At 51.7% G+C, this 23,745-nt stretch overlaps 1 protein-coding gene across 1 annotated transcript in view; it reads left to right on the top strand.

The window, feature by feature from the left end:
- LOC119975565 overlaps positions 1-23,745 on the top strand; it is an 82,882-nt gene that overhangs the window by 4,874 nt on the left and 54,263 nt on the right. Inside the window, exons 2-7 of the mRNA XM_038815353.1 lie at positions 191-454; positions 4,519-4,794; positions 8,462-8,737; positions 11,156-11,296; positions 16,783-16,833; positions 18,118-18,300. Coding sequence (XP_038671281.1) covers positions 191-454; positions 4,519-4,794; positions 8,462-8,737; positions 11,156-11,296; positions 16,783-16,833; positions 18,118-18,300 — 1,191 coding nt within the window. The remainder of the gene's footprint in view (positions 1-190; positions 455-4,518; positions 4,795-8,461; positions 8,738-11,155; positions 11,297-16,782; positions 16,834-18,117; positions 18,301-23,745) is intronic.

The raw sequence follows: 23,745 nt of genomic DNA, 5'->3' as shown, positions 1-23,745 counted from the left end.
TAATTTCCTCATTCGTTTTTTGATTTGTTTTCATCAAATAAGCATTGACCTGAAATTCTTTTACTTAGTTCCAGCTTGGTCTGCCCTCGTTCAGATTGTGTTCGGCCAGAGGCGGGGTGGAGGGGGGTGTGGTAAAGTCTTCATGTTGCTGTCCCTGTTATGAGGGTGGATTTTGTTTTGCCTTTTACAGTGAGGCACTCTCTGACATATTACTACACTTCGATGCTGAACAGTGGTGAATTCCCCAACTTTGTTCACGTTGGAGTGCTCGACGGGCTGCAGATTACTTACTATGACAGCAAGAGCAAGATTGACATCGCCCGGCTGCCCTGGATGAACTCATCAGCGGGGCCAGACTACTGGACTCAGGAGACACAGAGGTTGATAGATCGAGAGAAGCTGTCTATGGCCAACGTCCGCATCGCAACCAAGCGAACAGGCAGCAACGACAAAGGTAAGTGCACACTCGTGTTGGAGCCTGATCCAGGCTCGGAGAGGGCTTGTGTAATGGTGAACATTCACTCGTGTTGGAGTGTGACCCAGGCTCGGAGAGGGCTTGTGTAATGGTGAACATTCACTCGTGTTGGAGTGTGACCCAGGCTCGGAGAGGGCTTGTGTAATGGTGAACATTCACTCGTGTTGGAGCGTGACCCAGGCTCGGAGAGGGCTTGTGTAATGGTGAACATTCACTCGTGTTGGAGTGTGACCCAGGCTCGGAGAGGGCTTGTGTAATGGTGAACATTCACTCGTGTTGGAGTGTGACCCAGGCTCGGAGAGGGCTTGTGTAATGGTGAACATTCACTCGTGTTGGAGCGTGACCCAGGCTCGGAGAGGGCTTGTGTAATGGTGAACATTCACTCGTGTTGGAGTGTGACCCAGGCTCGGAGAGGGCTTGTGTAATGGTGAACATTCACTCGTGTTGGAGTGTGACCCAGGCTCGGAGAGGGCTTGTGTAATGGTGAACATTCACTCGTGTTGGAGCGTGACCCAGGCTCGGAGAGGGCTTGTGTAATGGTGAACATTCACTCGTGTTGGAGCGTGACCCAGGCTCGGAGAGGGCTTGTGTAATGGTGAACATTCACTCGTGTTGGAGCGTGACCCTGGCTCGGAGAGGGCTTGTGTAATGGTGAACATTCACTCGTGTTGGAGCGTGATCCAGGCTCGGAGAGGGCTTGTGTAATGGTGAACATTCACTCATGTTGGAGCGTGACCCAGGCTCGGAGAGGGCTTGTGTAATGGTGAACATTCACTCGTGTTGGAGCGTGACTCAGGCTCGGAGAGGGCTTGTGTAATGGTGAACATTCACTAGTGTCGGAGCGTGACCCAGGCTCGGAGAGGGCTTGTGTAATGGTGAACATTCACTAGTGTTGGAGTGTGACCCAGGCTCAGAGAGGGCTTGTGTAATGGTGAACGTTCACTCGTGTTGGAGTGTGACCCAGGCTCGGAGAGGGCTTGTGTAATGGTGAACATTCACTCGTGTTGGAGCGTGACCCAGGCTCGGAGAGGGCTTGTGTAATGGTGAACATTCACTCGTGTTGGAGCGTGACCTTGGCTCGGAGAGGGCTTGTGTAATGGTGAACATTCACTCGTGTTGGAGTGTGACCTAGGCTCGGAGAGGGCTTGTGTAATGGTGAACATTCACTCGTGTTGGAGCGTGACCTTGGCTCGGAGAGGGCTTGTGTAATGGTGAACATTCACTCGTGTTGGAGCCTGATCCAGGCTCGGAGAGGGCTTGTGTAATCGTGAACATTCACTCGTGTTGGAGCGTGACCCAGGCTCGGAGAGGGCTTGTGTAATGGTGAACATTCACTCGTGTTGGAGCGTGACTCAGGCTCGGAGAGGGCTTGTGTAATGGTGAACATTCACTAGTGTCGGAGCGTGACCCAGGCTCGGAGAGGGCTTGTGTAATGGTGAACATTCACTAGTGTTGGAGTGTAACCCAGGCTCAGAGAGGGCTTGTGTAATGGTGAACGTTCACTCGTGTTGGAGTGTGACCCAGGCTCGGAGAGGGCTTGTGTAATGGTGAACATTCACTCGTGTTGGAGCGTGACCCAGGCTCGGAGAGGGCTTGTGTAATGGTGAACATTCACTCGTGTTGGAGCGTGCCCCAGGCTCAGAGAGGGCTTGTGTAATGGTGAACATTCACTCGTGTTTGAGTGTGACCCAGGCTCGGAGAGGGCTTGTGTAATGGTGAACATTCACTAGTGTTGGAGCGTGAACCAGGCTCGGAGAGGGCTTGTGTAATGGTGAACATTCACTCGTGTTGGAGTGTGACCCAGGCTCGGAGAGGGCTTGTGTAATGGTGAACATTCACTCGTGTTGGAGCGTGACCCAGGCTCGGAGAGGGCTTGTGTAATGGTGAACATTCACTCGTGTTGGTGCGTGACCCAGGTTCGGAGAGGGCTTGTGTAATGGTGAACATTCACTCGTGTTACAGCGTGATCCAGGCTCAGAGAGGGCTTGTGTAATGGTAAACATTCACTCGTGTTGGAGCGTGATCCAGGTTCGGAGAGGGCTTGTGTAATGGTGAACATTCACTCGTGTTCGAGCGTGACCCAGGCTCGGAGAGGGCTTGTGTAATGGTGAACATTCACTCGTGTTGGAGCGTGACCCAGGCTCGGAGAGGGCTTGTGTAATGGTGAACATTCACTAGTGTTGGAGCGTGACCCAGGCTCGGAGAGGGCTTGTGTAATGGTGAACATTCACTAGTGTTGGAGCGTGACCCAGGCTCGGAGAGGACTTGTGTAATGGTGAACATTCACTCGTGTTGGAGTGTGACCCAGGCTCGGAGAGGTCTTGTGTAATGGTGAACATTCACTAGTGTTGGAGCGTGACCCAGGCTCGGAGAGGGCTTGTGTAATGGTGAACATTCACTCGTGTTGGAGCGTGATCCAGGCTCGGAGAGGGCTTGTGTAATGGTGAACATTCACTCGTGTTAGAGCGTGATCCAGGCTCAGAGAGGGCTTGTGTAATGGTGAACATTCACTCGTGTTGGAGCGTGATCCAGGTTCGGAGAGGGCTTGTGTAATGGTGAACATTCACTCGTGTTCGAGCGTGACCCAGGCTCGGAGAGGGCTTGTGTAATGGTGAACATTCACTCGTGTTGGAGCGTGACCCAGGCTCGGAGAGGGCTTGTGTAATGGTGAACATTCACTAGTGTTGGAGCGTGACCCAGGCTCGGAGAGAGCTTGTGTAATGGTGAACATTCACTCGTGTTGGAGCCTGATCCAGGCTCGGAGAGGGCTTGTGTAATGGTGAACATTCACTCGTGTTGGAGCCTGATCCAGGCTCGGAGAGGGCTTGTGTAATGGTGAACATTCACTCGTGTTGGTGCGTGATCCAGGCTTGGAGAGGGCTTGTGTAATGGTGAACATTCACTCGTGTTAGAGTGTGATCCAGGCTCAGAGAGGGCTTGTGTAATGGTGAACATTCACTCGTGTTGGTGTGACCCAGGCTCGGAGAGGGCTTGTGTAATGGTGAACATTCACTCGTGTTGGAGCGTGACCCAGGCTCGGAGAGGGCTTGTGTAATGGTGAACATTCACTCGTGTTGGAGCGTGATCCAGGCTCGGAGAGGGCTTGTGTAATGGTGAACATTCACTAGTGTTGGAGCGTGACCCAGGCTCGGAGAGGGCTGTGTAATGGTGAACATTCACTCGTGTTGGAGCCTGATCCAGGCTCGGAGAGGGCTTGTGTAATGGTGAACATTCACTTGTGTTGGTGCGTGATCCAGGCTTGGAGAGGGCTTGTGTAATGGTGAACATTCACTCGTGTTAGAGCGTGATCCAGGCTCAGAGAGGGCTTGTGTAATGGTGAACATTCACTCGTGTTGGAGTGTGACCCAGGCTCGGAGAGGGCTTGTGTAATGGTGAACATTCACTAGTGTTGGAGCGTGACCCAGGCTCGGAGAGGGCTTGTGTAATGGTGAACATTCACTCGTGTTGGAGCGTGATCCAGGCTCGGAGAGGGCTTGTGTAATGGTGAACATTCACTCGTGTTGGAGTGTGACCCAGGCTCGGAGAGGGCTTGTGTAATGGTGAACATTCACTAGTGTTGGAGCGTGACCCAGGCTCGGAGAGGGCTTGTGTAATGGTGAACATTCACTAGTGTTGGAGCGTGACCCAGGCTCGGAGAGGGCTTGTGTAATGGTGAACATTCACTAGTGTTGGAGCGTGACCCAGGCTCGGAGAGGGCTTGTGTAATGGTGAACATTCCCTCGTGTTGGAGCGTGACCCAGGCTCGGAGAGGGCTTGTGTAATGGGGAACACACACTCATGTTAGAGCGTGACTCGGGTTCACGGAGAGTGTGTTTAATGGTGAACACACACTTGTATTAGCGAGTGAGCGAGGGAATGGAGCACGATGGTGAGCAGGCGCCGTTGTTAATGTGCTTAATGGTGTGCATGCTCTCATGTAAGAAAGTTGCTTGGGTTTTGAGGAGTATTTGAGTTGCAGTGTAAGTGGCTTCATGTCCTTGAGATGTTGGTGCTGATTATTGACATTTTTGACCTGTCTGTAGATCTGAACTTCCTGCAGTACACCTCAGGCTGTGAGGTGGGTGATGACGGACAAGTGAGCGGAGTTCGTCAATATGCCTTCAACGGGAATGAGCTGATCAGCTTTGACATGGAGCGTGCCACCTGGGTTGCTGCCTCTCGGTTCGCCCGGACCACCCAGGACAAGTGGAACAAAAACAAGGCCGACAACAAATACAAGCAACAGTACACCAAGCAGATCTGTGTTAAATGGCTGAACACCTACCTTGGGTATGGAGCTGCGGCACTCAATCGCAAAGGTAGGTGTGACTCGGGACACCTGCCACATTATCCAGCAAAGCAGTGGGAAGCACATTCCCACATCACCACATCCTCTGCACATACATTCCACCTCATCCAGTTACAGTGCAGACATCTTCCAACCTGGGGAAACACAAGATCCAACTGCACAGGGCACAGTGCGTGGGGAACTGGGCAGGGGGCACAGAGACAGCACACAGCAGAGTACACGGGGTACAGAGACACAGCAGACTACACAGGGCACAGAGACACAGCAGAGTACCCGGGGCACAGAGACAGCGACACAACAGAGTACACGGGGCACAGAGACACAGCAGAGTACCCAGGGCACAGAGACAGCACACAGCAGAGTACACGGGGTACAGAGACACAGCAGAGTACACATGGCACAGAGACAGCGCACAGCAGAGTACACGGGGCACAGAGACAGCGCACAGCAGAGTACACGGGGCACAGAGACAGCACACAGCAGAGTACACAGGGTACAGAGACAGCGACACAGCAGAGTACACGGGGCACAGAGACACAGCAGAGTACCCGGGGCACAGAGACAGCACACAGCAGAGTACACGGGGTACAGAGACACAGCAGAGTACCCGGGGCACAGAGACAGCACACAGCAGAGTACACGGGGCACAGAGACACAGCAGAGTACCCGGGGCACAGAGACAGCACACAGCAGAGTACACGGGGTACAGAGACACAGCAGAGTACCCGGGGCACAGAGACAGCACACAGCAGAGTACACGGGGCACAGAGACACAGCAGAGTACCCGGGGCACAGAGACAGCACACAGCAGAGTACACGGGGTACAGAGACACAGCAGAGTACACAGGGCACAGAGACACAGCAGAGTACACAGGGCACAGAGACACAGCAGAGTACACAGGGCACAGAGACACAGCAGAGTACACAGGGCACAGAGGCAGCACACAGCAGAGTACACAGGGCACAGAGACAGCACACAGCAGAGTACACAGGGCACAGAGGCAGCACACAGCAGAGTACACAGGGCACAGAGACAGCACACAGCAGAGTACACAGGGCACAGAGACACAGCAGAGTACACGGGGCACAGAGACAGCACACACAGAGTACACGGGGCACAGAGACAGCACACAGCAGAGTACACAGGGAACAGAGACAGCACACAGCAGAGTACACAGGGCACAGAGACACAGCAGAGTACACAGGGCACAGAGACAGCGCACAGCAGAGTACACGGGGCACAGAGACAGCACACAGCAGAGTACACGGGGCACACAGACACAGCAGAGTACACAGGGCACAGAGACACAGCAGAGTACACAGGGCACAGAGGCAGCACACAGCAGAGTACACGGGGCACAGAGACAGCGCACAGCAGAGTACACGGGGCACAGAGACAGCACACAGCAGAGTACACAGGGCACAGAGACACAGCAGAGTACACAGGGCACAGAGACAGCGCACAGCAGAGTACACGGGGCACAGAGACAGCACACAGCAGAGTACACGGGGCACACAGACAGTACACAGCAGAGTACACGGGGCACAGAGACAGCAGAGTACACAGGGCACAGAGACACAGCAGAGTACACGGGGCACAGAGACACAGCAGAGTACACAGGGCACAGAGACACAGCAGAGTACACAGGGCACAGAGACAGCGCACAGCAGAGTACACGGGGCACAGAGACAGCGCACAGCAGAGTACACGGGGCACAGAGACAGCACACAGCAGAGTACACAGGGCACAGAGACACAGCAGAGTACACAGGGCACAGAGACAGCACACAGCAGAGTACACGGGGCACAGAGACAGCACACAGCAGAGTACACAGGGCACAGAGACAGCACACAGCAGAGTACACAGGGCACAGAGACATTACCAGTGCAGTTGGTTTACAGGTGCAACAGGTGATTAAGAAGGCAAATGGAGTTTTGTCCTTCATTGCTAGAGGGATGGAGTTTAAGACTAGGGAGGTTATGTTGCAATTGAATAAGGTGTTAGTGCGGCCACACCTGGAGTATTGTGTTCAGTTTTGGTCTCCTTACTTGAGAAAGGACGTACTGGCACTGGAGGGTGTGCAGAGGAGATTCACTAGGTTAATCCCAGAGCTGAAGGGGTTGGATTATGAGGAGAGGTTGAGTAGACTGGGACTGTACTCGTTGGAATTTAGAAGGATGAGGGGGGATCTTATAGAAACATTTAAAATTATGAAGGGAATAGATAGGATAGATGCGGGCAGGTTGTTTCCACTGGCGGGTGACAGCAGAACTAGGGGGCATAGCCTCAAAATAAGGAGAAGTAGATTTAGGACTGAGTTGAGGAGGAACTTCTTCACCCAAAGGGTTGTGAATCTATGGAATTCCTTGCCCAGTGAAGCAGTTGAGGCTCCTTCATTAAATGTTTTTAAGGTAAAGATAGATAGTTTTTTGAAGAAAAAAGAGATTACGGGTTATGGTGTTCGGGCCGGAAAGTGGAGCTGAGTCCACAAAAGATCAGCCATGATCTCATTGAATGGCGGAGCAGGCTCGAGGGGCCAGATGGCCTACTTCTGCTCCTAGTTCTTATGTTCTTATGTTCTTACACCGGACACAGAGACAGCGCACAGCAGAGTACACAGGGCACAGAGACAGAGACAAGACATCACAGAGAATGTGTGCACAGCAGAGGACACACATACACACAAAGGCAAAAATACACTCACGCACACAGACACCCACACATACAAGCACACACATACAGAGACACACGTACGGGCCTGTGCACACATACGGACCCGCGCACACATACGGAGCCGTTCACACGTACAGACCCGCTCACACATATAGAGACACAAACGTACAAAGACGCACACCTATTGACAGCCACACACATATGCAGATACACACACAAGGATCCACACACACAGGCAGAACCACACAAATAAACGGACCCTTACACACACATTCAGATCCATAGAGATCCACACACACATGTGCACACACACAAACCCACATGCATTCACACCCACACACCTCTACATGCCGACCCACGCACACGGATCCACACACACACAGATCCACACATGCACACGGACCTACACGTAGACATACAGATCTATAGAGATCCACACCCACAAACCCACATGCATACACACCCACACACCTCTACACACAGATACACATGCAGATCCACACAAACACACGGACACACACACACGTAGACACACACACACATAGACCAATAGACACACATGGACTCACACACAGGCATACAGATCCATAGAGATCAACACACACAAGCACACACAAACCCACATGCATACACACCCACACACCTCTACACACTGGCACACACACACCCACGTACATACATACAGACAGACATCCACCCACATAGACACCCACCCGCCCATACACATACAGACACACCCACACACAGTCACCCACACATACATAGACACACAGACACACACCACACACATACAGACACCTCACACAGTCACACACCTATGTACACACAGACACATACACACACAAAAGCACACACAGATACGCAAAGACATGAAGATATCCACATATACAGACAGACGCACACGGACGCAGACAACGACAGAAACACACATATACACACAAGGATCCAGTACCGTGTACGGTCAAAGTGATGCCCCTCACGCACACTCTCTGTGTCTCCTCAGATGTCCCAGATGTGATAGTCTATCACACAAAGACCTTGGACGGCCAGAATGTCAACGTCCACTGTCTGGTCACTGGTTTTTATCCAGAAGCTATCAATGTGAGCTGGTATACAGACGGGGAAGCCCTCGAACGTCCCCAAAGCACTGGCATTCTGCCCAACCATGATGGCACCTACCAGACAAGGATATACTTCGAGACTAAAGCTGGTGATTCCCGCAGCCACGTGTGTCATGTCCAGCACAGCAGCTTTCCTGGAATATTGAAGAAACCCTGGGGTAAGAAATGGGGTAGGGTGAGTGACCCGCGAGAGGGATGGAAACAAGCTGAGGGTGGGGGGGGGGGGGGGGGGGTGGTGGGGGTGGAGGGTTGGTACAGCACTGATTCGGGAATGGGAATGAACAATTAACCGGGATAAAGCACCAGAATAATCTGGGAGAGGGAGGGGTCATTCCTGGGATGAGGAACGCGAAAGTTCTGGCAGAAAGAATGGAGATATCCTGCAAAAAGGCATGAGGATGACTCGGGAGTTGAACGTTGGGAATAATCCCGGGACAGAATGGGGAGGATGCTGGGTAAGGGATGGATGGGTGCTGGGAGAAGGAATGAGATGGATGGGAGCTGGGAGAAGGAATGAGAATTTAACAGGGTAAGGCATGTGGATCACCGGAATAAGGAAGGGGAACAATCTGGGGATAAGGGGATGGGAACATGGACATCTTGTGCCGCAGAGGTTAGCATTCCTGCATCTGAGCCGGAAGCTCCGGGTTTAGGTCCCAACCCCAGGACTTGATGGATAAGCAAGGAGCGTTCATAACGTGGCCTCACAGGGAAAATAAACTCGTGCAGGGGCAAATCCTGGTCAGCTATGTGATGGAAAGAAATGGGAGCCTCCATCGTCACTATCCACAACTCCAGGCTCCAACATGCTGGAAAGTTTCACATAGCAACTCAGACTCTTTTGATGGGGAGGGTTGGTGTTGGTTGGCTGAGTGGGCGGGGAACTGGGTGGAGAGGTGGTCATTGGTGTTGGGTGGTTGGGGGGGGGGGCATTTGGAATTGGAGTGGGGCCAACAGCATTGGGTTTGATTCCTTATTGTGGCTGGAATGGACACGGGGCCTCCAGCCCCATCCCACGCATGGTGAACGTTATGCCTCCGGCAGAGAACTGGAGAAGAAGGAATGGCAACGGGATGGGAAAACAGGAAGAATGTGTGCTGAAATTTTCTGGCCCTTCCTGCTGGCTGAGCGATGTGTATCCCCCTTTACCCCCTGTGCCACCCTGCCTCTTCCCCTCAACTCCCTACAGTGCCAAACCTCCCCTTTCAAATACAGACCCCGCAACGTCAGCATCCTCGCTCACCTCATTCCACCCCTAGGGGGCAGTGCACAGCTGCTTTGAAGCATCCTGGTGTGCACTGGATAAATATGGACGTTCCCCACAACCACTGAGGGAGAGGTTTGGTCGAGGGGGGAGGAAATCATGGACAGAGGAGATGGGAGAGGATCATTTACCCAGCTCAGAGGGGTCAGGGAGTGTAGGAAGCATGGTCGAAGGATTGAAGCGGAGATGGGGAAATGGTTTTCTCTCACGAGGGTCTCGGAGACTGGAACTCACAGCCTGGGAGGAGAAATAGAGGCTGAAGCCCTCACAAATATCCGGATATGCATCTGAGGTCCAGCAGCCTCTCGGGCTACCGACTGGGAAAAGGTCGGGGGGGCAAGAGGCTGAGCGGCTAATTTTGCTGCCAGCGCAGACACGATGAGCGGAGTGATGTAACATTCCTTCCACATTTTCCAGATCTTCCTGAACGTCTGGAAAGGGGGTTGGGGGGGGGGGGGGGGTAGGGTAATGAGCAGGGATATCAAGGAGTGGCAAGTACGTGAATTGCTCCTGGTGATGGCCTGCATGGAAATGATGGGTCGAAGGTGGCACGGTGGCACAGTGGTTAGAACTGCTGACTCACAGCGCCAGGGACCTGGGTTCAATTGTGGCCTTGGGTCACTGTCTTCGTGGAGTCTTCACGTTCTACCCGCGTCTGCGTGGGTTTCCTCCAGGTGCTCCGGTTTCCTCCCATAGTCCAAATACGTGCAGGTTAGGTGGATTGGTCATGGTAAATTGCCCTTAGTCTTTTTCAATATAAATTTATGGTACGCAATTATTTTTTTTTCCAATTAAAGGGCAATTTAGCGTGGCCAATTCACCTACGCTGCACATCTTCGGGTAGTGGGGGGGGGGGTGAAACCCAGGCAGGCACAGGGAGAATGTGCAAACTCCACACAGACAGTGATCCAGGACTGGGATGGAACCTGGGTCCTCCGTGCAGTAGGCAGCAGTGCTAACCACTGCGCCAGCTTGCCACCCCGTAAATTGCCGTTAGCGCCCAAGATGTGCAGGTTAGGAGGGGTTATGGGGGATAGGACAGGGGAATGGGGCGAGTCAGGGTGCACTTTCAGAGGGTCAGAGGAGACTTGATGGACTGAATGGCCTCCTTTTGCACTGTAGGGGTTTTCTGGTAGGATTCTACGATTCTATATCGGGAACGAGGCTAAAGGCCAGTTCTCTCTCATCAGTTCTCTCGCACCCCGAGCCCAGTGACACAAACTCCGGAACATGCTGTGGGACAAAGAACACCCATTACACCGGGTTGGGATATGGGCGCTGGCAGCTGAGACTAATCATGTGATTTAATCAGTTAAAGGTGGCAGAGCGGGTTTGATTATCGGTGTCGTCGTGGTGATGATCCTGATTGCCTTTGTTGCTGCTGCTGCTGTCATTTACGACTGGACACACAGACAGCTGATGAAGAAAAAATTTGGCTACCTTTGTTGCGGAGGTAAGGTTTCATTCCGTTTACTCATTCCTCCCTCAGTCCTCAGTCACGACACATCTGGCACAGCCTGTCAATATTAACAGAAGGGCTCCTGCTTATGTCACAACAGTGAATGTCACAGCGACGTTATGAATCAAACCCCCATATTCTGCACACAGAGAGCAAATGACTGTGTAGTGCTGACGGAGCAGGTGTCCAGGTTACGGGCAGCACGGTGACGCAGTGGTTAGCACTGCAGTCTCACGGCGCCGAACTCCCAGGTTCGAGCCCGGCTCTGGGTCACTGTCCGTGTGGAGTATTCCCCGTGTTTCACCCCCACAACCAGACGATGTGCAGGCTACATGAATTGGCTGCGCTAAATTGCCCTGCAATTGGACGAAATGAATTGGGTCCTCTAAATTTACATATAAAAAAATATTCTCCAGGTTACGAAACAACATTTGACTTCTCGACCTCGCAGGGTCCCATGTCATCATTGACAAAACAGGACAGAGCCACTGACAGTGCAGCGCTCCCTCAGTATTGACCCTTTGACCGTGCAGCAGTCCCTCAGTACTGACCCTCTGACAGGTTAGCACTCCCTCAGTATTGACCCTCTGACCGTGCAGCACCCTCAGTACTGACCCTCTGACAATGCAGCACTCCCTCAGTACTGACCCTCTGACAGTGCAGCACTCCCTCAATACTGACCCTCTGACAGTGCAGCATTCCCTCAGTACTGACCCTCTGACAGTGCAGCATTTCCACAGTACTGACCCTCTGACAGTGCAGCACTCCCTCAGTACTGACCATCTGACTGTGCAGCACTCCCTCAGTACTGACCCTCTGACAGTGCAGCACTCCCTCAGTACTGACCCTCTGGCAGTGCAGCACTCCCTCAGTACTGACCCTCTGACAGTGCAGCACTCCCTCAGTACTGACCCTCTGACAGTGCAGCACCCTCAGTATTGACCCTCTGACAGTGCAGCACTCCCTCAGTACTGACCCTCTGACAGTGCAGCATACCCTCAGTACTGACCCTCTGACAGTGCAGCACACCCTCAGTATTGACCCTTTGACCGTGCAGCAGTCCCTCAGTACTGACCCTCTGACAGGTTAGCACTCCCTCAGTATTGACCCTCTGACCGTGCAGCACCCTCAGTACTGACCCTCTGACAGTGCAGCATTCCCTCAATACTGACCCTCTGACAGTGCAGTACTCCCTCAGTACTGACCTTCTGACAGTGCAGCACTCCCTCAATACTGACCCTCTGACAGTGCAGCATTCCCTCAGTACTGACCCTCTGACAGTGCAGCACTTCCTCCGTACTGACCCTCTGACAGTGCAGCACTCCCTCAGTACTGACCCTCTGACAGTGCAGTACTCCCTCAGTACTGACCATCTGACTGTGCAGCACTCCCTCAGTACTGACCCTCTGACAGTGCAGCACTCCCTCAGTACTGACCCTCTGGCAGTGCAGCACTCCCTCAGTACTGACCCTCTGACAGTGCAGCACTCCCTCAGTACTGACCCTCTGACAGTGCAGCACCCTCAGTATTGACCCTCTGACAGTGCAGCACTCCCTCAGTACTGAGCCTCTGACAGTGCAGCATACCCTCAGTACTGACCCTCTGACAGTGCAGCACACCCTCAGTATTGACCCTTTGACCGTGCAGCAGTCCCTCAGTACTGACCCTCTGACAGGTTAGCACTCCCTCAGTATTGACCCTCTGACCGTGCAGCACCCTCAGTACTGACCCTCTGACAGTGCAGCATTCCCTCAATACTGACCCTCTGACAGTGCAGTACTCCCTCAGTACTGACCTTCTGACAGTGCAGCACTTCCTCAATACTGACCCTCTGACAGTGCAGCATTCCCTCAGTACTGACCCTCTGACAGTGCAGCACTTCCTCCGTACTGACCCTCTGACAGTGCAGCACTCCCTCAATACTGACCCTCTGACAGTGCAGCACTCCCTCAGTACTGACCCTCTAACAGTGCAGCATTTCCACAGTACTGACCCTCTGACAGTGCAGCACTCCCTCAGTACTGACCCTCTGACAGTGCAGCATTCCCTCAGTACTGACCCTCTGACAGTGCAGCGCTCCCTCAGTACTGACCCTCTGACTGTGCAGCACTCCCTCAGTACTGACCCTCTGACAGTGCAGCACTCCCTCAGTACTGACCCTCTAACAGTGCAGCACTCCCTCAGTACTGACCCTCTGACAGTGTAGCACTCCCTCAGTACTGACCCTCTGACAGTGCAGCACTCCCTCAGTACTGACCCTCTGACAGGGCAGCACTCCCTCAGTACTGACCCTCTGACAGTGCAGCACTCCCTCAGTACTGACTCTCTGACAGGGCAGCACTCCCTCAGTACTGACCCACTGACAGCGCAGCACTCCCTCGGTACTGACCCTCTGACAGTGCAGCACTCCCTCAGTACTGACCCTCTGACAGTGCAGCACTCCCTCAGTACTGACCCTCTGACAGTGCAGCATACCCTCAGTACTGACCCTCTGACAGTGCAGCACTCCCTCAGTATTGACCCTTTGACCGTGCAGCAGTCCCTCAGTACTGACCCTCTGACAGTGCAGCACTCCCTCAGTATTGACCCTCTGACCGTGCAGCACCCTCAGTACTGACCCTCTGACAGTACAGCATTCCCTCAATACTGACCCTCTGACAGTGCAGTACTCCCTCAGTACTGACCTTCTGACAGTGCAGCACTCCCTCAGTACTGACCCTCTGACAGTGCAGCACTCCCTCAGTACTGACCCTCTGACAGTGCAGCACTTCCTCCGTACTGACCCTCTGACAGTGCAGCACTCCCTCAATACTGACCCTCTGACAGTGCAGCACTCCCTCAGTACTGACCCTCTGACAGTGCAGCACTCCCTCAGTGCTGACCCTCTGACAGTGCAGCACTCCCTCAGTACTGACTCTCTGACAGTGCAGCACTCCCTCAGTACTGCCCCTCCCACAGTGCAGCACTCCCTCAGTACTGCCCCTCCCACAGTGCAGCACTCCCTCAGTACTGCCCCTCTGACAGTGCAGCACTCCCTCAGTACTGACCCTCTGATAGTGCAGCACTCCCTCAGTACTGCCCCTCTGACAGTGCAGCACTCCCTCAGTACTGCCCCTCTGACAGTGCAGCACTCCCTCAGTACTGACCCTCTGACAGTGCAGCACTCCCTCAGTACTGACCCTCTGACAGTGCAGAACTCCCTCAGTACTGACCCTCTGACAGTGCAGAACTCCCTCAGTACTGACCCTCTGACAGTGCAGCACTCCCTCAGTACTGACCTTCTGTAAGTGCAGCATTCCCTCAGTACTGACCCCCTGACAGTACTGACCCTCACTCGCACAATCTTGGACATTGCCTCGAAGAAGGCTGCCCAGAACCCCACGTCTGGGACAAGCCCAGAACATGTGGGTATGGTTGACCGGGCCTCCCTGGCACCGTTTGCATTTATCCTCCAGCTCTGGGAAGAACCTGCTCATTCGGGTTCTGGTCAGGTGCTCTCTGTGCACCATGAGGCTGAACCTTGCACAGGAGGAGGTGGAATTGGCCCTGCTCAGTACTTCGCTACAGAGTCCCATCCCACCTCTGTCCCCAGTTCATCCTCCCATTTTCATCTGGCTTCATCCAGTGGTATTCTTGCCCTATCCAGTCTCCGTCCATAGATGTTCCCACTATTCCCCTCCTCCTTACTGTCTGTATTTATTAGTTCCTTTCGTAGTGTGTCTCTCGTGTACCTTGCCGTCACCTTAAGAAAATGTTTGACTTGGAGGTGTCTGCGTTCCTGTCCTATCTGTAGTTCTAGATCTTCCGTCAGTTCGCCCAAGATCTCTAGTCTGTCCCCTATGTAAAAGTCCCTGACTGCTTGCGTTCCCCCTCCCCCATACACACACAGACGCCATGATCATTTTGTCTATATTATGGAAAAAGGCCTTGGGGATGAAGATCGGGATGGATCTAAACAGGAAGAGGGACCAGGGCAGTACGTTCACCTTGATCATCTGCACCCTCCATGCCAGGGAATGCGGGAGTACGGGATGTGCAGCATTCCGCATGCAGTATGGGATATCTCTGTCGGTCCTTTTTAACTTCCTCCGTCAGACTGGTCAGATTCCACTTGTGGATCTGTGTCTAGTCATGGGCTATCTGGATCCCCAGGTAGTTGAATTTATTCTGGGCTAGTTTGAATGGGAATCCCTTCAGCTCTGTCCCTCCCCTGTTTGGGTTCACTGGGAATGGCTCCCTCTTGCCCAGGCTGAGTTTATAGCCCGAGAAGGCTCCGAACTCTTTCAGGGGCTGCATGATTGCTTTCAGGCCAGTCTGTATTCGAGATGTAGAGGAGGAGGTCATCTGCACAGAGTGAAACTCTGCTCTCTGCCCCTTCGGATATCCTTCCGGCTTTTCCCGTCTCGGAGAGCGTTCACCAGGGGTTCAATTGCCCGTGTAAACGGGAGCGGAGACATTGGGCATCCCGGACTTGGGCCTCTGTGCAGCTGGAAGCATTCATAGCTGATGGTGTTGTTCCAAACGCTCCCCTAGGGGGCGTTGTACAGGAGTTTCACCCACGAGGTGAAGCCCGCTCCTCGCCCAAACCTCTCCAGCAGCTCAAAGAGGTACTTCCACTCGATTCTGTTGTTGACTTCCACGGAGACGGTCACCTCTGGTGCTCACCTCACCCCAGGTTTGGGTGGGGGGGGGGTTTGCGGTGTCTGATGTTTGCAGTTAGCTCTCTACCATTAACAAAGCCTGCCTGATCCTCTGCGACCACCTCTGGTACGCAGTTCTCTTAGTCTCTTGGCCAGGACTTTCACGAGTATCTTTGCATCTTCGTTGAGCAGTGAAATGGGTCTGTGTGATCCGCATTCTGTCGGCTCTTTGTCTTGTTTGGGTTTCAGTGATATTGTGGCCTGTGTCGTAGGAGGCAGGGTATCCCTCGCTTGCGAGTCTGCAAACCTATCCGTTAGGTGTGAGGCATTCCCTCAGTGCTGACCCTCTGACAGTGCTGGATACTACTTCATCTGACCGCCATCCCATTTCCCTTGCCCAAATCCCTGGTCCCTGTTTTGTTTCCATTATTTCCACTGACCTTCGTCTAAAACTGAACACAATGTCATAGTTCCTGAGGATTTACTGCTGTTTATCTGACTGTACATAAAATGGTTTGAGAAAACTCCTAGTGACTGTGATATATTCAGTGTGGTGATAACCACTGTAGATATGCATACTTGCAGTAGGGGGATGTATGGCTGTACCTGTAATACAGGTTCCTCTGGTAAGCCCCTGCCGGCTAGCTCCACCCACAGAGAGCTTGTGTATAAATATGCGTGTGAGTCACTCAGACTCTAGTCTTCAGTTGCAGCCGGAGGAATAGCATCACACAGCAATAAAGCCTCGATTGAACTTGTCTCTCGTCTTTGACTGTAATTGTTAGCGCCACATTCAGTATGATTTCTCAGGGATTGAAGTGGTGTCTTTTTAATCTTCAGGTTCTGTGAGCAGTGGCTCTTCGACAGGAAGTAGTGGCTTTTCGACAGGAAGTAAGTAAATTGGGAACATCTACAGAAATGGACTAAATTTTAGCCCAGAATATTCCAGAATTGATTATGCCCTAGCATAGCCACAGTGTCCATCCAAATGTTATCGTCCAGTGGCAGGAGGGGGAAATGGGGAACAAGGATGCGAGGAGAGGGGGGGGGGGGGCAGAGAGGAGGGAGAAGAGGCGGGGGGTAGCAAGAGGAGGCAAGGGGCAGTGTCATAGAATCCATATAATCCTACAGTGCAGAAGGAGGCCATTCAGAGCGTCGAGTCTCTAAAAGAACAACCTACCTGGGCCCGCTCCTCCGCCCTATTCACCATAACCCCACGTAACCTTTGGACACTAAGGGGCTTTGTAATGGCCAGACCACCTAACCTGCATATCTTTGGACTGTGGGAGGAAACCAGAGCACCTGGGGGAAACTCCCGCAGACACGGGGAGAAAGGGTAAACTCCACACAGACAGTGACCCGAGGCCAGAATTGAACCCGGGTCCTTGCTGCTGACAGGCAGCAGTGCTAACCACTGTGCCACCGTGCCACCTCTGAGTGTTGGGAGAGAATGCGAGGGAAGGGGAAATGAAGGTAGGTGAGGGGTGATGAGATGGAGGGGAGGGAAATGTGAGTGGAGGTGTGGTTGAGGGAAAGGAAGGTGGGGTGGACAACTAGAGGGAGAGGTGGGGTGGTGGAGGGGGCCTGACAAATGGGAGGGTGGGGGGGGACGAGTTACAGTTGTTGAGGGGAGTCAGTGGACGGACAATTAGTGGGGACAGGATCAGAGGAGAATGGAGTCATTGCCCCGTGTTTACTCGTAGCAATGACATTAACATTGTCCCCAGCGCTGAGTAATTCTGCAGTCTCCCCTTCCTCTCCTGCTCGGCCAATACCCGCTTTATCCATATCGATTGGCCTTCTCCTGAAATCTCTGTTGTGGTGGAACGGGAGAAGGCGGGAGAGTTTTCAGCCCAGCTATTTTTATGAGCGGTCCGCCGTTTCTGGTGTTTGAGTTATCGGGGGGAGGGGAGGGGTGCAACTTGGCGGAAAGGGCAGCCCCAGCAGGTAGACTGGCCCGACACCCAACTCCGACAGGCCAATGTGACCGAATTCACACCGGAGTCACACGGCACAGGCTGCAGGTCGCGGTTCTCCTCACACTGACAGGAAGGGACCGTGACTGCTGTAACCTCCAGTGCCCGGTGCACTGTGTCCTGGCCTTAACCCAAACACAATGAGAGTGATTCTCTGTCGGCTGTGTTTGCTGACACCTTCTTGTCTTCTATTCGTCAGGTTCTGAAATCGGCAAGTCAGTGCCCTCGGAGCACAAGGCAAACATAGAAGCGGAAGCTGGCGATCCTTTAATGTCCGGAAGCACCTCCAGTTCGAACAGCAGTGCTGAGAATGTGCAGCAACCACTGGTTCAGCATCCGGAGATGGGTCTACCCAGGGACCAGGCGACGGTGGAAATGGCGTGATGGCACTCTGTCGCTGTGATGCATCCTACCTGAATTTCTCTCTGAATAATTTTAATCTCTTGCTGATTTGAGGCGGGTGCTGATCTGTTTGAAAGGTCACTTTCCGCTCTTGGACTGACCTCTGCTCTGCTGTTGTCAGTCCTGATCTACTCCTACTGAGCATTTCTCATTGGACAATCTTCGCCATCTCCTGACCTGCCCAATGGGCGGCAGTCACCATTTCACCTTCCCCAATGCCCTGGGCCACTCGCGATCCAGTGGATCAGTGATCCTTTTCAGTAATCTTGTCGGTCTGTCATGGCCGCTTGACATCTGAATTAGTGGCTGGCCCGATCACTGGCTCTCCTGGCTGGCTCACTGCAAGGTGTGGGGCGGCTATCTCCCCTTTGCCCTTAAAAGTGGGTGACGGGTGGGGGGGTCTCGACAGTCACCTCAGAGCGACATGGGGAACTCAGCTGCGCCTATTCGAGGCTCCGTAACATCCCCACAAATGCAGGGCGTCAACTGGTCAGGTCTCAGGCTTTATGCTGCAACTGGAGGATCAAAGACCAAGTGGGACATTGGTACTGAGTAACCCTGCTCGGGGGGGGCCTATACACCCACTGATCCAGCAATCAGAACTCCTGGCAGCGAGATGATTGTCAATAGATGCTGTAAGTTTATCCAAATTGTGTTAATTCTAGTGGTGGGATAGCTTGGGGGGGGGGGGGGGGGTGGGGGGGGGGGAAGAAGCTTAAGACAGGAATGCTTTGGTGATGAAAGCTCAAAGCGGGACTAATGTTCAGTGCAGGGTGATGCTCCGAATGGGTAAATATTTAGGAGGGATAATACTCGGTTAATGCTTGAAGAGGGCTTCAGCCTCAATATATTCAGGAATCTGACTGTGATTAGTGTGTTTTATCCCAATACTGTACAGTTTTCTTTAATTTGTAACTCATATTATCTGTCCTCTATTCCTGTTCTTCCCTCTCTGTTTTGTAATATGTGCAATACAAATAAAAGATATCTTACTGATGACACAAATGAGTCCGAAAGAATCACTTGACACTCGGGTCTGCTCCAATCGTCAACGGTTTATTGATTTAACACAGGAGGGAGCAAGTCACTGGACTCTCCATGGCCTTTTCCACAAAACAAAGACAATCCTCCAGTTTTATAGTTACTCAGCCCAGCCTGGCTGGACACAATCCCATTATAATGGCTGTTGATTATATACATTGTATCTGGGTCCAATGAAATTAGTAATTTAAACTTGATGGGGCTGCGTGATCATCTCCTGGACAGTGAGAGGCCCTCTCATAATGTTTACTGATGCCTTATCTTTCATGGAATTTACAGTGCAGACGGAGGCCATTCGGCCCATCGAGTCTGCACCGGCTCTTGGAAGGAGCACCCTACCCAAGGTCAACACCGCCACCTTATCCCCATAATCTAGTAACCCCACCCAACACTAAGGGCAATTTTGGACACTAAGGGCAATTTATCATGGCCAATCCACCTAACCTGCACATCTTTGGACTGTATAAATGCCAGATCACTCTGCTTTACACTGGTACAGACAGGCCAATTATACAGTTTTCCAAAAATTAATAGCCCTCCCCAGTTGGACTTGATCCAATCCTTGGAGCTGTCAATTTTATATTGACCAGTGAAATTTACTTGAAGCAACAAGACGACTGTGATCAGCTCATGATTTAACCCCATCCTGCCACCTGTTGTTTACTAGGATACTGTATCCATTATAAAGTTGTTTTTCTGACATTCCCATCTTAGTTATCGCAGCCAGTTGCTGCCCACCTCATTTTCATCTCGGGGCAGGATGCCAAAGTTGGTTCCTCTTTACACCATGGATTGTCTAAGACAGGATGTTGGGGGCACTGATAATAAGTGTTTACCGAGCTGACTGTGTTATTGATGACCACACTACTGTCTAATCCTGTTTGTCTCAAAAACATGGGCAAGTTAGCTAGCTTAAATCCCATCATGCATTGTGGCCACTGCTTGCAGCAAGAGTTTGAATGCTTATTACTGCTATGTCCTAAAAATACAGGTTTAATGGTTAATAATGTTACTGAGTATACTTTTGATGATTAATCTCAATCCTCAATAAACTAACATGTAGAACTATTCTAGTGTTATCCTAGCTATCCAGTTTTAAGGGGTCTCATCTCAGGACACCCCTTCAGTCCCCTTCCCCCCTTTTGACTCTTGGCTATCCCAAGAATAGGCCATTAAATAGACATGCTGAATTTGTTGGATTCAGACCGAAGTGTAGAATGGTCAGTTTCTCTTTATCGAGGGGGCAACTGTCTGTCCATCATTCCCCAATTCGTCGTCTGAAGCAACAGAGTATAATAAAAAAGAGGAGCAGTATAAACAGCTGCCGAATTACAACAATGTGCAATATAATACCTATCAATGGATGGATATTGGTATTCAGTCCCCAATTCCATATTTTAGAGAAAAGGTTCTGTCCCCCAAATCCATATTTTAGAGAAAAGGTTCTGTGAATTAAACAGTTCTCAGCTTTCTTGCTGCGAGTGTTAATCAGCTCCTGCTCCTTGTTCCAGAGCTGGTCCATCTTCATCGCCTCCTTCTTAAATCCTTCCCAGTCGGCCCGGATACGTGGAAGTCCTTTCTGGACATATCGATGAATCCGTTGGTCATCGTCAGTTCGCTCGAGGTTATCTGCGTCCACGATGGACTCATCCATGTATGGAGTCAGCTCAGGATGGCCAATGGTAATAGACTCAGATAAATTGGTTAGAACCACATTGTGCCCAGGCAATTCACACACAATGCCTCCCTTGATATTGTTGCTATACAACGTCATAATTATTCAAGTACTGAGCACTATTAAACACAATCTGGTTGTTTACTTTGACCACTAATGTACAGTTCTCGTATGTAGTGTACCCGCAGTAATCTTCCGTACTAATGGCTTTCTCTGGGCACGACCAGTTATTTCCCCCTCCTTTGCATACCCGGAGGTTGATGGAGTATATCCTACCTGCCTTCTGGATTGCATGTTCAGGGGCATCCTTGCGTTTAACTAACACCCCGTTCCCATAATGCCCCAGATTGTTCATCTGAAGAAGTTCATGAGTACTGTTCTGCCTTGTCCTGGGAATATACAACATCATCCCACTAGGAGGGTGTGATTATCATTAGTAAAAGGAATGTGACTGGGGCGTTCAGGAGCCTGGTGGGCCGTTTTTATCCAAGCCTTCAATTGATCATTGCTCACCCAATGAGGTACTCGGTGTGCATCCAGCTGGAGTAGATTGGCCTGAAGGCTTTGTTATAAGTGTGTTGCATATGTATTATTTGGGCAGCAGGGTAGCATGGTGGTTAGCATCAATGCTTCACAGCTCCAGGGTCCCAGGTTCGATTCCCGGCTGGGCCACTGTCTGTGTGGAGTCTGCACGTCCTCCCCCTGTGTGCGTGGGTTTCCTCCGGGTGCTCCGGTTTCCTCCCACAGTCCAAAGATGTGCGGGTTAGGTGGATTGGCCATGGTAAATTGCCCGTAGTGTCCTAATAAAAGTAAGGTTGTTGGGTTACGGGTATAGGGTGGATACGTGGGTTTGAGTAGGGTGATCATGGCTCGGCACAACATTGAGGGCCGAAGGGCCTGTCTGTGCTGTACTGTTCTATGTTCTATGTTCTATGTATTACATGCCTGTACTTGGTACATTTCCTTCACGATAGCACCCTATCGATTATCTCATGAATTGTTGTCTGATATGGCTGCAACTGTTTAAGTTCCTTCCCCACTACCTGATTGACTCGCTGACTAAGATTTGTAGCCATTCCGGCTATATGTCTTTAACTACAGCTCTCATTTGCTATTTCATGACCTCAATCTCTTCACTTATTTCTGCAATGTCAAAGGTGTTGACAGTGAAACTCCTGCCCCATATCATCCAACTGCTAGTTCCACTATGTCTCTCTGTTGTCGCTTCCGTGTTTTCAATCCACTCCCCTCCAAAATCCCATTCTCCAGGGCTACAAACAATCCCTGATCACAGCAATAGGCTGGTAAATGTAGGCTGGCGAGATTAACCATAGCATTCACATGTTCATATCGAGATACTATCATTACTAATTCGTCAGTGGGGGTCAGAACTAACCATGTCCCATAGTGTGGTTAGTGAGATGCTTGTCACATTCGGGTCTGGGGTTTGTCCTTGGGCTCATGGTTGTAACCGAGCCGGAGCTCGCCGGTGTCACAGTGATGGTTGGAGGTTTCTGCCTTGTCCCTACCCTTATCCAGTGGGGCCCTTGCTTCCTGCAATATCCCACCCGATTCTCGGGCTCCTGTGCTGCCTGATACAAAACTGTTAATCTATCACATATCATCTCATGACCTTTAGTACAGTAAGGTGCCTGGGAGGGATCTATACAGTGAATCTCCAGACGGTCCACTATAACTTTATATTTCACAACAGGGCGATTTGGGTCATCGAGGGCATTTAACATTTTCTGATTGGTCATTTTAAAAAACAATGTCATCTTGCCTGGGGGCAAAGGTCCTGCGTCCCAACTTTCCGTATCACCTGTAATTCCCTTAATCCTGGTTTCCCAACTGATATAGGGCCCAGGTATTTTGGAATTGCAGGTAATTAGTATAAGCAGCCCTGCAGGGACATAGAGAGTCCTGTTTGTGCATACATCCTGAGTCCCGTCATAATAAAAACCTTTACCACTCCTTCCCCTTACATCTCTCATAACATTTACAGCATTCCGACGCACCCGTTTGACACTGGTATACATGCGATCATTGTTTTTTTTTTGTCAGCGATGTACGGCTCCTTCCGTGTCCATGGTGAGGAGGTCGATGTCGGTGGTTGTTTCCCTGGTGGCCCATCTACAAATCCAGATAATTCCTATTACAAGTGCCGCAGCTGGCAATGTCATGGCTACCCCCACTCCTTGGGGTCGCCGACCCACCGGAGAGTTCTCTCAATCCTTGTGACTATGGGAGGACTCATGAGGGTATGATTTCAACTGCGTCCAGTGCAGCCACTGCAGACTGGGTTTCTCGTCTATTTAGGCACATATTTGTCCAGCAATGATTACTGCACAGGGTCCCTCCCGTCAAACCCCTCGTCCCTTTTTATCTGTCATGCGTTTGACCATTACCCTATCCCCTGGTGTTGGTAGTTTGGGGGTATCCTTTCCAGTCAGTTTGCTCCAATCTCGATGCTGTTCCTGTGCAATTACCTGACCCTTAAGGGTATGCAGGCGGTTCACCAGATCTGGCATGCATTGGAGTACAGTGCCTTTGCTCATCTCGAGTTCCGCCCCTCCAGTGATCATGTCCTCCGGGAGTCGCATTGCTCTTCCTCATTAACTCAAAAGGGGTTAGACCCGTTCCCCTAGCGGGGGTGGCTCTTTGACGCAACAATATTGCCGGCAGGGCCCGTACCAATTTTTCCCTTCC

Source organism: Scyliorhinus canicula, chromosome 13 (genome assembly GCF_902713615.1).
Source record: "Scyliorhinus canicula chromosome 13, sScyCan1.1, whole genome shotgun sequence".
Lineage (NCBI taxonomy): Eukaryota > Metazoa > Chordata > Chondrichthyes > Carcharhiniformes > Scyliorhinidae > Scyliorhinus > Scyliorhinus canicula.
This window is presented reverse-complemented; position numbering and strand designations above follow the sequence as displayed.